The 17540-nt window shown below is 42.2% G+C and overlaps 1 protein-coding gene across 3 annotated transcripts in view; it reads left to right on the top strand.

Annotated features, from left to right (window-relative positions):
- Positions 1-17540, top strand: part of KNDC1 (kinase non-catalytic C-lobe domain containing 1) — a 137463-nt gene that overhangs the window by 100110 nt on the left and 19813 nt on the right. For all 3 annotated transcript variants that reach the window (XR_002089353.2, XM_019484195.2, XM_019484196.2), the window contains one exon: positions 2496-2905. Coding sequence is in view for 2 of the 3 variants with exons in the window: in XM_019484195.2 (XP_019339740.1) it covers positions 2496-2905 (410 nt within the window). In the remaining variant the exon portion in view is untranslated. The remainder of the gene's footprint in view (positions 1-2495; positions 2906-17540) is intronic.

Here is a 17540-nt window from a genome sequence, read left to right as displayed (position 1 = left end):
GCAAGCCCTTCCCTCCCCCATGCCCATTCCCCCCACCAGACTTACCAGCCAGACGCTGCTCTCCAAGTTGCTGGGCTGCATATTGACATTTGGACCAGTATTGGCCAATATGACTCATTTGGGTATCAGCCCAAAAAATCTTTATTGGTGCATCCCTAGTTTCTCCATTCTGCCCAATTATTGTGGTAGCCTCTCTCTGTACCTGGTCAAGAAAGATTCATTTAAATAGGAATAGTATTCAGTAGTCTTACCAGTGTATTGCACGATTATTACTTCCCTATCTTAGCTAAAAGTATGGAACCTGAAGCATCTAGGGAAAATATATAGAAAATAAATATTTAAGATGCAAAGAAAAGCTGAAGGTGTTGGTGATGGGATGTGACATACTTTGTGTGTGCATAATTGTGTATTCTTCTCCTGGCTAACTTGCAGGGAGGACAAGGAATAATTATTACTCTCAGAAAAAAGATGTGGTTGTATACCTGTTTTTTTTGCAGTTCATTCATCTCCACTGGAGTTCACGTAATTGTCCATCACATGGAATTAGCAAACTGTACTTTGCAATATGCTGATCTATTTAGGAGTGACATCAAACTGCTTCAGAAGCCATAAATGCAATCCTCAAAAAATCAGTTTTGAAAAGCTCCTAAGCTTCATTACTTCTTTCAAACTATGTGTGTGACTGCACATGCTCTATGGTTTAAAGAATCAATAAATTGATCCCTTTCTAATCTAATTCTCCTGCCTAGCCAAAGATAGGGTGGGTGTGATACCAGAAAGGTTTATCCTCTACTGTCTGTCAGCCTTTAATGGAAAAAATATATAAATTCACAATTACATTGTGTCATGGGATATTAAGCCTTTTTGCTGCCTCAAAATGACTACATGCACTGAGTCAGGCTTTCCTGTGTGGTATGTGTTGTCATTTGACTCTAAACCTAGAATAATCTTGACCCTGAAAGATTGCACCAAGAAAAAAAGGAAGCGATTTGATCAGCGTAGATCTTACCTACCTTGTACCAACCTCTGACTATCATTTCATTGCTTCAGAGAAGCTTTTGTAAGAGAAGCCCTGGCATAACTCGAGTCATGTAGGACTACGCTGTGCAAAGGTAATTTTAGTACTATAAAGACCTCTTCTAACTTATTCTCTGCAGTTTGACCCTAATGGGTGACCTGGTCCTCTATGTATAGACTAAAGAGCTTGAAGGATGTGTGGGTGAAAAGAGCAATAGAACAGGTAAGGCAGATGAGGTTCTTTGGGTAAATCTGATATCTTTTATTAGACCAACTAAATAGTTGGAAAAAAATTTCTTAGCAAGCTTTTGGGTTTAAAAACTCTTTGTCAGGCTGAGGAAGCATCTGCAGTTAGTGTGTGGTCTTCTTGAAAAGAATAAATAGTAAAGAGGCCAGAGGCTTGTATGCATGCAAGAAAGCCAGTCAGTGAAGATGTAAATTGTGGAGTCAGTGGGTGAGAGACAGGCTGGTGGGTGGTGGGGAGGGAGTGTGATGAATGCAGCAGGTAAATAGTGGAGAGGGACCTGGGGAGTCAGATGTCAGGCAGGTTATAGTGTGTCGTAAATCCAGTGTCTATATTTAGTCCACATTTTTTTGTATCCAGGATGTTGATGAAGTGAAGTCCATAGGCTCGTCTGTGAAAAATGTTTTGTAAATTCCCTTTGAGGATTAGAACTTAGAGACTGGAGAGAGAGTAGTTTTCTTGAGAGAAATTTGTTCCCACCGGTATTTGGGTGTTCTTGTCCTTAATAGATTTCTGGTGTGCGTTCATTCTGGTGCGCACTTGTTGTTTGGTCTCTCCTATGTATTTTCCATCAGGGCATTTGTTACACTGGATTATATATATTACGTTTCTGGAGGTGCAGCTGTAAGATCTAGGAATGCTGATGGTACTGTTTTGGGGTGTTGTAATTGGGAGGGGGGGGGTGGAGGTGTGTTTGTAGGTTTTGCATTCTATGTCCTTAGACCAACACGGCTACAATCTACATCTCCGTAGAACAGCTAAGCTATTTTCTAGTGTGGGGACGTATTTATGATGTATTTTTTTTGTTTGAAACCTCTGTACTGTACATGTTCAGAGTACATCTTTGTTGCATCTTACAGAAATTTCTAAAACAACAGGTTTTAATTTTTGCAGGTGTTTTTTTGTTGTTGTTGTTCTTTTTTTACCTGAACATTTTACAAGGTAAAATCACAAATTCTATAAATTTGAAAGTATTGCCATGCTGCTGGTGAACAGAACAAGAAATGGGTGATTCAAGTTTACAGAGAATATGACTAAAATATCTGGTGGTGGTTGTCATGGCAACTGACATTTTAAAATTATCTGGTGGACTTACAATTCCCTGGTTACAGGGCACAGGTGGTATGAAAATTGCCTTTCATATGTATGGCATTTAAATCTAACAAAAAAAAATGTGCTTCCACAAATGACATATTTCTTTTCTTTGCTTTGCTTTTCTTGTTCTTTTTGAAAGGAAAAGAAAAACAGGTGGCCTTTGACACTGAGATAGTGACTGTTACAAATATATCACCTGCTGAAATGGACTTGGATGAGCTTTCACCAGATAATTTTGAGAAGGAACCCAAGCTGAAGAAGGTTATATTAAAAATAGGAACAGAGGGAGAATGTTTACAAAGCAATGGTCATTCTCTCAGTCCAGATTTGGCAGAAGAGAATATAGAGCAAGAGGAGGAGACTACAATAAAGGCAGCTGAAAATACCTACCCTATTCCTCCCAACCTAACTGACTTTAATAGCTGGAACCCTGGTTGGAGCAGTGCATTTTATGGAGCTGAATGTTATAATTCAGAAGTTTACAATTATGTGAAAAAACTTGGAAAACAGAAAGTAAATGACTCTCAAAATATAGAAGCTAAAAAAGTGGTAAGTACGCTGATTTTTAAAGCTGATTCAAATTATTTTAAAATATTTCCTGGATAAGACTTATTATCATATCTGCTGCAGTTAAAGTTAAGAACCCCTTTCTTTTGAGAGGTCATTACTTCTAAACACTGTCATAGTGTTTGCTTGCTTGGATTGTCCTGAAATTTGGTATGCTTTGGAAAAAGGAGGTTCTGCAGAGTTAGGGTTCTTATTTGTTAGGGCAGTTGCATGTTCAACTTAATACTTACTGAGTGCATTTAAAACACAAACAGACATACATATTCAAGCAGTGTAGTTTAACATTGCAAAGTTCATGGGTGCCTGGTGCCTCTTGAGTCGGTGACCAGGTGGGTCCCCCCACGGCCAATCTCACTCACCGTGGAAGCAGCCACACCACTTCCGGAAGTCCCGCAGCCACTTCCAGAAGCGACACGGACGCTTTTGTTAGCGGCCCTGCTCCCCGGCCAGCGCTTGCAGAATGGGGGTGCTGGTACTCCTGCCTGCCCCCCCGCCTGCCGGCTAAACAGGGAGTGCAGCCTGGCAGGGGGTACACTGATGTTCTTAGGGGGTGCACGTGCACCCGCATGCACTCCCTACATGTCGCCCCTGGAAAAGTTGTTTCCTTTCAAGTGAGGTTTATCTCCTAGCACAGGGATCAGTAATTTTTTTTGTTTGGGTAGAATGCCGAAAACACCTGCAGCCTCAATTTTGTAAGATGTTGGCATGCCAAGTGTAGATGATGGGGAAGCCAGGAGGGGCCTCATCTTTGTTGTGGCAGTGCAGCCTTGGCCCCTTCTCCACTGTCTGCCCTGAGGTGCGTGTGCAAAGAGTTGAACGGAGGCTCTACGGACTTCGGTGCACCCACTTGTAGCCTCCCAGTTGCCTGCCACAGCTGGCCTGGGCTCTGGACAGGTCCCTGTCACCCACCATGGAGCCCAGGCTGCTTGCAGCAGGTGACAGGGAGGCTGCAAGCAGCTGTGCTGAGGTCCACTGAGCCCCTGCCTGGCTCATTGCCAGTGGCCGGTGCACATGTGCCTCAGGGCGGATGGCAGGAAGGGACTGGGGCTGCACTGCCTCAACAAGAATCAGGCCCCTCACAACTCCCCTGATGTCTACCCCAAGGCATGTGTGCCAGAGGTTGCCTACCCCTGTCCTAGCATGTTTTTTAAGAGGTCACTACATTCTAGTGACTTGCAGCTATTGGACGTGAACATGTACCAAGGGCCTTATTTAAGGTTGTTTGACCAAGCAGTTTGCAGGACACAGCCTTCCAAAAACAGCTTTTAAGGTTGGTAAATTCTACCAACTTTTCTGTGCACACTTTGAGATCAGATAGTGGCTCTGATTATGCATAAAATGATCTCAAATGCCAGAAATTTATGCCTTCTAGTACAAGGTATCCACTATCCCTTGGGGAACAAAATTTAAACACAGCCTTCTGGAAAAAGTTATATTTTTAAGATAGTCATCAGCTTCTTTATGAAATAGGTTACACTGTGAATGTACAACCAGAGTAGCCAAAGGTCTCACTAATTTATCCATGTTAGATGAGCTGAATGTGAATGTGTGAGTATGTGAGTGTGTATATGTTTCTGAAAATTGGGATCTGTGGGGGGGATCCCCACTTTCTATTATATCTGAAACCCCACCCCCCATGTAAGTAGGGATCTGGGAGAGTCTGTCACATTCTTTTTCCTCTGCATATGAACTGGGATGTAACCTACCCTTTACCATTCTAGGGCAGGGGGCGCTAAGCCAGTTTCCCTGGTTCCTCATATGAGCTGGGAAATTGGAAAACTCTGACCAAGATATATGAACCACTGGCTTGGCCCGTTTGCCTCCTCACCTCACATGTGGCAATCTTAGGTTTTTCTTCTCTTCAGGAAGCAATGAACTTCTTTTGTTCTCTCTTGTATGAGCTGGAATCTGAGGGATACCCTTTCCCTGCATCAGGTTTGATCTGGGGAAACCTTCCCTCTCTCTGGAGAATTGAGAACAGATGTTCTAGAAGCATGCACCAACTATATAGTGCAGAGCTGAGAATGGGCATGCTTCATGCTTTTAACAGGCTCACTTACTGGCACTGAGAAGGAGGAATAAAAATCTCATGCTGAGATGAATGGAGATGTTCACAGTCCACATAACTGTTTCAGACTGTGTTTCTGCCCACGGGGTGGTGTTTAACTAAGGGACCACTTCACGCTCATAGGAAAACTTCTTTCTGTTTAAAGATCCATTTTTCTAGAATCTATGGCCATGTGTAGACGAAATGAGGGGCATGTGTGTATGACACTTTAAGGTGGGCTAAATGCTTTTGCATTGTATTGGTGTCGGTGTTTGCATGCCTTGCCAGCATATTGCACATTAATTACAGCCACTGTAGCAAATTTGGTGGCATAATGCGCCTTAAATGAATTGGGGTGCAGCAAACTAAAACTCCTTGGAGGATGCTGCCCTTCCAGCTGCAGAGTGAAGCACTGGGCTCCATGCAGCTCAAAAACTCTTCAGGAATCCCTGCAGGCAGCCTGGCAGTAGCCCAGGAAGGCAGGTTCTGCCCAAGAGAGGAAAAAAACCCGGTGAGTCTGAAATTCCCCCTGCCCCCTGAGCCTGCCTGCCTGAGCTGCATGGGGGCCCAATGAGGGGGGACGGGGGGGGAGGGGCTCCGCTGCCATGGAGGGAAGCACCAGCCCTCCCCTCCGCACTGCTGGAGAGGCAGGTAAGTCAGGTGTGTGCATGACACAGGGCTTTAATTGGCCCTAAATTGAAGCAGTATTTTTAAAAACCCACTGCTTCAATTTGGGGTCCCCCTTTCATCCACACATGCCCTATATGCTTTTTTAGATTGCTCTAAAATTGTGTTATGCCTCATGGCAGTGAAGAGCAGTGTTAGCATTCCAACTTTTGGTGACATTATGATATAGCCCACAAAACATAGGCCCTTCCCCTCCCCTTTCCCCCTTCCCTACACTGAGTAAAACAGTGTATCTTAAGATAGATAGAAAATATCATTCTTTTGGTTGCACTTGTGGAATCAAACAATATTTTAGGTCTACAGCGGCCCTGCCTCTGTGCTGTGTCTGGGCCTGGGCAAAGGCCTTTTCTGGTCTTACCATTTGCTGTTGGCCATGCCTACGACAGGATTTGTGTGCATGTTTGAGGGAGGGGAGTGCTGTCTAGCTCATGCAATCTGAGCCCCTTTTGGAAGAAACCCATCCTACTATTGGATTTAAACAATTTTAACTTATTAAAACTAAGAAATACAAGATCAAGGTATGTGACTTTTCTGTATGTGGCGCACACTGCCATTTTGGATAGCATTGTCATTGCTTTTGTCTCCAGTCTAAGTATAACCAGTTCCCATGCCAGAAACACCAGTGTCAGGCTATTTCCACAGCCTACACGGTGCAGTGCTGAAAAGAAGCATGCCAGATCTCTCAAAATATACATACACTTTCTTCCTTTGAGATCACACACGTGCATGCACACATCAGGCAGAGGAGTTTACACACTCCCCAGAGAGCTATGGACTTCCCATCATAATTGCAGCTATCCGAAGTTGCTCCAGTTAATCCCTCCACCATATCTGCAACTATACTGAACACAGTGAATGCAGCTGAAGTACTTGCGCATGATTCTCATTGGCTAGATCAGGGGTTGGCAATGTTTTTGGACAGAATGCCAAGAACACCTGCAGACTCAGCTTGCAAAATGTTGGTGTGCCAGGAGCGGATGGTGGGGTAGCCACAAAGGGCCCAATCCTTTTTGTGGCAGGGAAGGGGCTGGGGCTGCACTGCTGTCTGCCCCGAGGTGCACATGCCAAGCAAAATGCCTTTGTGCGCCACACTCTGGCATCTGTGCCAGGGGTTGCCTACCCCTGGGCTAGATCTTACTCCTTCCGTCCCTCCCATCACTCCCACTAAGTCTGAACTTAGGTGAAGTTGCTGTCATGGAAGGACACAAGAAACCAATGAGTGACCTTAACTCTGCCTTGAGAGGATTTTTTGCCATTTAAATGCAATAATAAAAGTTGGGAGAGGAGTAACTTGTTTCTCTAAACTTAAGTGAACACAGTTATTTACCCAAGTGAATTTGTTACACACAGCATAAGATTGTCCAAGTACAAATTTATTTCTTGGGAGTTTAATGACATATTTATTGAGAAATACCAAATATGATTTTATAAATATAACTTGTCAGCTGTAGTTTGATGTACTTTTCCTATAGTTACATAGAAGGTAAGTGAAATATATTTACTTCTTTCTCAGTATTAATATTAGTAGGTTTTTAATTCCAACATTTTGTCATTCTTCAAGAAAGTTTGAATAATTTTGTATCGATGAAATCTGTTGAAAGTTAGTATTTTAAAAATACCTTTTCCTTATTTGAGCATCTGGTACACAGATTTCTGCAGGAGCTACCACTGTTCTTGTGATAACTGAAAAAAGCCTGTTATTACCTTATCTACTGTTTCTATGCCTTTCTAAGGATAAAGATTCTCTTTGGTAATAAATCAGAAGTGTCTGTACCCAGGAAATATACCTGCATATCTTGAACTCAGCTTTGCTATCAACATTTTTTAATGTAAATTTCATTTGCATAGCAAGTTTTTTTCCCCTTTATTCTCTTATGTAATCCTGTTTATTAAAACACAAATGGATTTACTCTTTTTGGCATTTAAAATACATCCTCCAGAGACTGTAGAAACTTACTACCAAGATGTACTGTCACGTATTACACTTTTGGTAGGTTACTTACTGATTTAGTTTGTATATTTAAACAAATGCTTATAACAACCTTCAGTTTATAAGCAGTAAAGCCATATCAAAGGTAGGATGTAGATCTTAACATACCTTTATAGCAGTAGCTGGGAGAAACTGGTGGATATCACATGGTAGGATGGGTGATGGGAGCATGGTGAGTAAAAGTCAAAACTGGGCATGACTGAGTGGTGGTATAGGTAGGAGAATTAGCATGTCTAGAGTTTGGGTAGTGATTACCTGCCTGAGGTTCAGTCATTGCTAATTAAGTTGTAGGTACCTGAGGTTACTGGTGGGATTACTGGTCTCTGGTTTTTGGTTGGCAGGGCAGGGAAGTTCAGGGAGGAATTGGGTAAGTGTTTAAGGTGTCTGTTCATAGGGATACTAATAATGGAGGGAGTGGGTAGCTGTTTGGGTGGTTGTGTGCAGGTATTGCACTGATAGTAGAGTGGGTTACAGTATCCTTTGCTTCAGAGGGGAGGCCTTTATACAGCTGTCTATAGGGATGGGGAAATGGAAGTGTTTAGTGTATCTGCTTTACACCAGGTCTTTATTGGGTCTAAGAGGTTTTGTTAAGTGTCTGGAATCATAAATGTCAAGTTACTGGTACATAAGTTGGTACCGTGCAAATTACCATAACTTGAATGCCACATAACATGAATTCACATATAATACTGAGTAGCCTAATATGAATGATCAACAAGATTTGTTGCTCTGCTGCTTGTTTATTTTTAAATATGTGTAATGAAATGTGTCTAATTGGAACTAGGCTTCATTACTACTTGTTCACTAATTTTAAAACCCAGTGGGTCCACTCAAACTGGCAATTTGGGCTATGTGAAATAAATGGTAATCTCATTCCATTTCCCTGTAATAGTCATCGTGGTTTGCAGTCTTGGCAGAGATGTAACCAGCACAGGTTTTACTATCTTTTGCCCCTTCATGTCAAGCAGTAGACACATGGGATGAGCAGTATAGAAGACTTGACCATTTTACTCTGTATCAGAAAAGAACAGACATCTTCTGATCTCTTAGTCTTCTCCACTAGAATTCACCTATATATTTTTAAGGAATGATAACATTGTCTAGACGTACCAAGTAAGAAAAGTTGTTATCTGATTGTGTAAATCCATTACTCAAATGACAGCAAGCTCTTCAGCAAGCTGAAACTCAAAGAATCTTACAAAGAGTGGAAACCTGGTCTTTTTACTAGGGATGAGTATAAGAGTAATGCATGGGCATGCAAGGAGAAAATCAGGAAGTCCAAGGCATAAATCAAGGTTGTAACTAGCAAAGGATGTAAAAAGCCTACAAGTAGGCTAAAAGTAAGAGAAAGGTAATGGAAAGTAGAGGTCCCTTATAATGAGGAGAGCAATCTAGTAATGAATGATGTGGAGAAGGCTATGGTATTTACTACTGCCTTAACTTCCATCTTCACAAAATAAGTTCAGCAATTGATCACATGATGAGTGGAGTTGGCAGTGTGGCTAAGGGAAGGAGATAATAAGACTAAGGTAGAGGGAAAACATGAAAGATTACTTTGAGAAGCTGGATATTTTCATGTCAGGAGAGCTGGATGAGATGCTTCCTTAACTATTCAGAGAATTCTCTGAAATGATTGCAGAACCATTCTCTTTGAGAACTCTTAGAGGTTGGATGAGTTCTCAGACAACTGGAAAAGGGAAACTATAGTGTCCATCTTTATGAAATGGAAAGAGTGATCCAGGGAAGTATAGACTAGCTGGTCTGACCTTGCTCCTTGGACAACTTCTGAAACATTCATCAAGGAATCTATTTCTAAGCACCTAGAAGATACCAGATTGGCTAGGAACAGCTAGCATGGATTTATTAAAAACAAGTCATGCATGATGAACAAACTTATTTCCTTTTACAGCAAGGTGACAAACTTTGTGAATGGAAAAAAGCAGTGGATGTGATGCACCTTGACTTTAGCAAGGCTTTCAACACTCTCTCATGACATTCTCATTAGTAAGCTAAGTAAATACAGTCTAGATCAGGGTGGGCAATTATTTGGGTCTGTGGGCCACATAGGCAAATTTGGGGAGCTGCTGCAGGCTGATCAGTGCCCCCCCACCCACCACAACAGCCTGGAGCCCATGTGCCTTGCAGCTCCTCCCTGCCACCCCCACCAGCAGCTGACCACACAGCCACAGCCCCAACACTGGCCTGCCTCACCTACTCTGGACTTGCCCAGCCAGAGCGAACCAGCTGCAGACCAGCCAGGACCTATGTGCACAGCCCCAATACCAACATGCCCTGTGTCTCCTCTAGTTCTTGGGAGCCCAGATAGCAGCTGCTCCTTCCGGCTACCACCACTGCTGGCTCCAGCCCCATGGAGACTGATGTGGGGACTTGAGCATGTCCCCAGCTCCAGCTCCAAACTCATCCTGGCTGGAGTAGACAGGCCAGGACCTGCATGCACAGCTCTGGGCCAGCTGGGACCTATGCACCTGATGAGCAATGGCAGGAACTGGGCAGAAGCTGGGCATGAGGGAAAAGCAGCTGCCTCCCCCTTGCCACTGCCAGGCCCTTGTTACTGCAGCTGCTCAAAGCCCACACGCGGGCTGCCCAGTGACTCTTGTCCTTTGTCATCACAACTCCACCAGCACTGCCTCACGGCTACCCAGTAGGGCAGTGGTGGTAGTGGAGAGGATCAACAGGACAGCCTGGGCACAGGCTCTGGGTGACCACAGCAAAAAGGACCTGGAAGTGGTGAGGGGGAGGCAGTCACTTTTCTCCCATGCCCAGTAGCAGCAGCTGCCTGGTCACTGCCACTGCTGCCACTGCTCATCATGGGTGGGCAGTTGAGAGCATGTGTGAGGCAGACTAGGGTCAAAGCTGTGTGTGTAGGTCCTGGCTGGTTCAGAGCTGGTCTGCTTCACTTGGGGCAAGTCCAGAGCAGGTGCGGAGCCTCCTGGGGCCGGAGCCAGGGCTATGTGCACGGGTCCCTGTCAGTCTCCACGGAGCTGGGGCCAGCAATGGAGCTGCCACCACCTAGGCTGCCTAGAACTGGAGCCAGCTGTGGAGCTGCCCCAGCCCCACTGCACACCTGGGGTGTGGTGGGACACACCACAGGCCAGACAGCACCTGGACCAGGTGGGGCTGAGGGACCCACCAGGGGCCAGACAAACTCCATCAATGGGCCAAATCTGTCCCACAGGCCATATTTTGCCCATCCTTCTCTAGATGAAGGTGCTATAAGATTGATACATAATTAGTTTGATCATCATGCTAAAAAGAGCAGTCATCAATGGTTCAGTGCCTAATTGGGAGGAGATATAAATTGGAGTTCCCAAGGAGTCTATCTTGAGTCCAGTAGTGCTTAATATCTTCCTTAATAATTTGGGGGACAGAATTGAGTACATACATAATACGTTTTCAGATGACATCCATTTGTATTAAGCTGTTGATACCTTGGGAAAACAGGATTAGATTTCAAAATGAGCTTGGCAAACTGGAGAAGTGCTTCAGAATTTATCAAATAAACTTTGAAGAAAACAAGTACAGAATCCTTCATTTAGCACAGAACAATCACGTGCACAAATATAAACTGGTGAGCAACTGGGTAGACTGCAGTACCCAGAAAAGGATCAGGGGTTATAGCAGACTATCTGCTGAATATGAGCCAATAATGTTCTCTCATTGCAAAAAAGCATATTGAGCTGTATTAACTGGACTGACACTTGCAAGTTAAGGGGAATCTTCTCTATACAACACTGGTGAGGCATCTGAAGTACTTTGTTCAGTCCTAGGCACTGCGCTTCAAGAAAAAGATGGGCAAATTGGAAAGAGGCCACTAGAGAATAACAAAAATCATTAGAGGTCTAGGAAACACGACTTATAAGAAAAGGTTGGAAGACTTGGGATCACTCAGTCTGGAGCAGAGAAAATGGAGGGGAGAGGGGGAATTGATAAATCTTTCAGTGCTCAAAGGGTACTTATAAAAAGCATGACAGTAAGCTATTCTTTTTGGCTGTAGAGGGCAGCAGCCTTATTCCTGCAAAGAAAATTTAATTTGCTTTTTTGGAAAACTTTCTCACTATGTGTTTTGTTAAGCATTAGAAGAGATTGCTGAGAGAGGTTGTGGAATCTCCCTCCTTGGAAATTTTGAAGAGCAGGTTAAACCAAACTTGGCTGGGATGGTTTTAGTCAGAGATGATCCTGCCTTGAGCAGGGTTTTGGACTAAATGATCTCTTGAGGTTATTTTAGCCTAAATGATACACATTGAATTCTTGTGTGCATTCTATTAATTTTTCATAGACCAACTAGAGAAATCATCTTGCACAGTATAAATGTGCTTTGAATGCATAACAAAAAACAAGTCCATCCTCATAAAAAAGAACTTGTATATTTTATACTACATACTGAGCCAAGTAATATTTATTCATTGAAATCTCAAAATACTAGAATGTAAAAATACAGAATTTTAGATTATTTTAAAATTATTTCTAATTTTACTACTTTCTATATTGATGGAGAGTTTAAAAAAATAAAATGTACAAGAGAGTACTGGATACCCATAAGATTTTTAATCCACCATCAGCTTTCAGTTCAGTTAGCTGTGGGGGCTTTTTTTGCTGTTAGTGGTTTAGTATAGAGCCTTCCAGAAGAAGGACTGAAGTTGTTGCAGCATTGACTTTCTGTAAAGCCTAGTTTCTTCCAGATGTTTCAAAATAGACTTCAAAAAGCATATTTTTCCATATGGAGCCAACATGAAATCTTTAAAGTTTAAACTAAACAAAAAGAGAGCTTTTCTGAAATACTAGGAGATTTTTTTATTTTTTTCCTACTCCCCTGAATCACAACGTCAGCAAATTAGCCATTAGAGTCCTTGTAGATGTCCTGTAGTGGGTTCAGCAGCTCTTAATAATAATATATATTTAAAATATAGACAGAAATTAAGAAACTAGACTTCCACAATTTTATGAACTCTATTAATAGTCCAGGGGTTGTGGTACTTAGTTAGAATCAACTCATTATAAATGCATAAATTCAACACCTACATCTTCCTTTTTTTCTTTCTCCTTTCCTGTCTATTTAATAAAAGGTTATGTAAAAAAATAAATTATGGAAATACATAGGATGATTTTAATTTATGTACCAGTGATTGACAGGGATTCCAATCCATCTCCCACTGTAGCCATTGTGAAATTTTGCTATTAGTTTTCAGTAAAGCAAAGTTAGTTGTAAGGTTCCTTATGTTTGCTTTCCCTGCAGCATCTTTTTGTTTTGGTTTCAGTAAAAAAAAAAATTATTTGTATATCAGATGACTACCTATAACCTAGATATTTAACTTAAGCATTGGCAAAAGATAAAGCTGGTGTGTATTGCTTAGAAAATAAGTGTATGTAGTGGGATAGTATGATTTCTCCTCTAATAACTGGGAATTTTTTTAATGTATTAATGAATAGAGCTTAAAAAAAATTGAAGGAAAAATAAGTTCTAGGTCACACAGTATTAGAGAAGTAGGGCTGGAATGAACCTCAGTGTAAAATGATGATGATGTTGTTCTCACCAAAACAAATCCTTAGGGCTGAAACTGAGGTAGAAATCATCTCTAAAACAGGAAAAGGCTGCAGGGAGGAGAAATCATGATTGACATTCTTAATAAGATCTATAACATCATATTGCAGACTGGAGCAGTGAGCAAAATCCAAGGCAATATCTATTCTGAATAAAGGAAACTTGAGAGAATGTAGTAATTGTACAACTATAAACTAGATCAGTTACTCAAGCAAGATATTGCTTCCAATCTTGAGTCAGTTGAAATCATGGAGAGAAAATATACTTGCAGAAGAGCAGGTTTCAGAAAAAGACCTGAGCAGATAGATACTTTGAGAATACCTGTATGAAAAATATATTGAACACCAAATTGAACTGCATCCAAACTTAAATTCAAATAAGCTTTTCATCATTTTTGGCATGACCCCATGGTTAATTAGGACAAAGTATAATATCAGTCCAGGGATTATTAATACCATCAAGTCAGTCTATAACAAGACTATTAGTTCTGCCTTAAGGTTTTTCCTTAAGGTGCTTCATATTAAGTTTAGTGTTGATGTCAGGGGTGGTCTTACCCTGAGCAACAAGCTGGCTTAGATGATCTCGTGCAGTTCATTCCAGCTCTACTTTGATATGTTTCCTATGATCCTGTGAAAGTCCCCTTGATGCTACTAAGAAGAAGAAGAAGATTATTTGATTTGGCTGCAACAGAACAGTTATAGTTAGGCTAAAACAGTGCTTCAAGAAAAAATAAATGAAAAGAGAAAAAGATGCCAACCAAGGAAAATCCTTGTACTGAGTGGACAGGAAAAGACCAAAATAAAGTTTCTTCACTTGGTCAGTGATCATCAGTGATAGAAAGGGGTCTTATCTGTGCTGTTACGTTGGTGTCCTATGACCTTGGACATTATGGAAAGCTGACTGAGGCCCCCTCTACCCATAAACCTAAAGGCACAATGGGAACTAATGCATGACTCACAAAATCATGCCTTTAGCCATGCCACATGCATTGCAGGAGACACAGTTGTGGGATCATGCAATAGATCCCATCACATTTAACACTGCAGGGGAAATTTTCCACCTACCTCAGCAGTGCAGGAAAACCCTTAGGGTTGGAGGATTGCTGCAGGGTGATAGATTGATTTGATTTTTCTCCCCACATCCCCACTACCCTGTGTGGGAAACACCTGGGCCCAGAGGATCACCTCAGTCCTCCAGCCCCAGAGCCCTAGGGATCATGGCAACCATATTCGTCGGGTCTCAGGCATGCAGGCAACCTCTGGACCCTAGGGAGCACAGCTCCTGTAATCCCTAAGCACCATCAACTAATAGGGCTCCCAGCCACAGGGAAGACAGTGCTACATGTACAAATTAAAGCTCTGTAGCAACCAGCTGTAAAGTTAGTACACATTTTAGAGGTCTAACTTTATAGTTGGTTGGAACTTTTTATTGTGTGATTACTTTGTATTTGTAGCTAGTCTCCAAATAACCTGTAATATGTAGATGGAGCCTGACAGACTGATGAAAACAAAGCAAGTTTTGTTTTGTATCTAATATGCAGAATGTTCTGTCCAGTATGAAATGTTGCTTATTGGTTATGGGCATTTTGCCTTTTATTGAACAACTACTTTGAAACCAGAATTGGAACAGTTCATTTTGAAATGTCAGAAGGAAATGTTTAGACTTTGTTTTAAAAAAAATTGGGTGAAACTATTCAAATTTGACAAAAATACACAAATTGCTTCAATTAAATGGGCTCTTTCAGGAAAAAAAAACCCTCCAAAGTTTTGCCCTAAAAATACCAAATCCAAAATTAAGTGAAAACTCACTCCAAGAGATGCTATATGAATAGAGGAAAAGGCAGTCTTTACCTAGCAGCCATCTCCACTATAAAATCCAATGGTGAGAGACTGGCCATCCAGTGCCCACTTCCCTCCCCCTTAAGCCAAAAGACCAAAATCTTTGTGAGATGGTTCAGTAAGGAAAATCCAGCTAGCTCAGTAAGTAGGGCTGCTGATTTTTAGGTGTAGTCCCAAATTTTCTTTGTTATATTTACATATTTTACCAAGTCTGATTGGTTTTCTGTAGTGAATTCACATTTCGTTGTGCAGTATTTAAGCACACATTTAATTAACCCACAGGAATCTCTACATGTCACAGTAGAATACAGATCAAACACTTCCTAATTCACATATGCAGATGTGATGTATAGGCTCATGTGTTGTGAAAGTAACTAATTTCTGAAGAAACAGAGTCCTCTCTAAGGCAAATAGTCTGTTACTCCCTAGTACAAATACTGTGTTTTCTCACATACATCTTTTCTCTAAAACTAACTGCTGGAGCTTCCTGGATGAAACCAAAAGTAAAATAGGCAACCATTCTGCCTTTCAAAAACCAGCTGTATATTATAGTCTGGGGTGCATTATATGCAAGAAAATAGGACTGTTTGTTTAAGATTTAGTATGTACTAATCTATCATAATACCAGAATATTGTTTTGTTGAAAACAGTTACCCATTTGAAATATCTCAGATAAACCAAATTTTGATAATCTTCAACAGTTAAAATACAATTTTGCTCTTAACTACATAGAAGATTGTTGTAGGAGCAAATTAGCATTTATTTCTACATACTAGGTTAAGGATGTTGTATAATAGTGAAAAATAGATAGAAACATGACTACTTCAGATAAGAACTGGAGGCATGTGGCGTATCAGTCTTATAACTATACTTAATCTGACTAAATATAATAGTGCAACTAAAATGGAAGACTCAGCACAGCCACTGTATCCTTTATCTTATTCATATGTATTTTGAACCCATTGCTACTTTGGTGGGCTAGGGACAGAAATTAAACTGGTTTGTGTGCAAGTGATCAGGAACCGGTTTCAACCTGTAACAGAACAGAAGTTCAGTGTACTTAAGCTGCTTTCAAAATGGTGCAAACTAGTTTAAGGTAAACCTAAATGGGTATAGTATCAGACTTAACTGATTTAGGTCAAACCAGTTTATGGAACTTCTGTCCGAGATTCCCTCCTAATTCAAGTTAACTCACAGTCCTCCAGCATCCCAGGATGCTGTGCAGCCCCGGAATCTGCTCTCTGCTTCAGTGGAGCAAGGCTGGCCCCACCCCCAACTGTCAGCAGGGGCTTTTTTATTCCCTGACAGCCAGGAGTCAGGCTGATTTCCCCACCCCCTTCCTGCCCCCCGTCAGCTGGAGGGATCAGCCTGGCTCCTGACTCCAGCAAGGGGAGTAAAGCCCCACTGCAGCCAGCCCCCTCCCCCCCACCCCCCACCAAGGCACAGCCCAGCTGGGGGTCTGGAGCTGGGGGGGGGGGGTACCCCCTCCCACTCCAGCCAGGGACGGGGCATGGCTAGAGGACCTGGCTCTGGGTGAGCGGGAGAAGAGGAGGAAACAACCTGCTAAGGATTCCCCCTTCCTGCCACACCAGGGAGACCCTGGCTGGTGGTCCAGTGCGGGGGTTCCCCCTCCATGCCTGTCCTCGGCCTGCCTGGGGGTGGGCCTGGGGGCTTGCCCAGCTCCTGGGTGTGGGGAGAGAGGGAGAAAATCCCCACTGGGGGCTTCCCCCTCCCATATTCCCCCCTATACTAGAGAGTTCCTGGTTTAGGTGTTCAGTGGGAGGTGCTTCCCACTGCCTGTTTCTCTGCCAGCCGGAGGCTGAGGAAAGCGCATGGCAGCCTCCCAGGCTCTCTACAGTGGCCAGTAGGCTGGAAGCCCCCCAGCTACTGGTATGGACCACTGCAAGGGTCTGGTTGCCTTTCCAGTTTGAAAAGTGAACATCAGTTCACTTGCTTATTGGTTCAATCTAAGCAGTTTAGAGAAATCTGCAAAGATTGAATCAATCCATCCTCACGCTTTTTGACTGTCTGTACTTAGCCGTGGAAATCAGGTGGCTTCTTAAATTATCTACATCCTCCAAATCAACTTTCTTTTACTTTGAGACTTCTTTTTTTAAATCAGTTAATTTTCCAATTCATAATCTAGATAGTAATTTTCCTGTTCCTTCACCACTCTGATGAATATGTAGTTATAAATCTTCAGCTAAATGCACAGGGATTTAGTTGTGCGACTCCCATTAATGCTAATGAGCTGTGTGGCTAAACCTTTTGTGCACTTGTCAGAAACATACCCCTCAGTGACAGTTTTTTGCTCAAACTCTATTTAACTTCTAATAAATCTTTCCCATTAAAAGATAACCTATTTACCAATCATCTGTCTGATACATTAGCTCTGAGCTCTGTGTTTGCTGATCCTTCCCTTTGCCCTTGGGAGTTATCTGCTGCTTTCAGTGAACTCGTCCTATTTAAAATGCTTTCTACTTCATATAAGTGGG

Source organism: Alligator mississippiensis, chromosome 6 (assembly GCF_030867095.1).
Source record: "Alligator mississippiensis isolate rAllMis1 chromosome 6, rAllMis1, whole genome shotgun sequence".
Lineage (NCBI taxonomy): Eukaryota > Metazoa > Chordata > Crocodylia > Alligatoridae > Alligator > Alligator mississippiensis.
The sequence above is the reverse complement of the archived record's forward strand: the minus strand, read 5'-3'. Positions and strand labels throughout refer to the sequence as shown.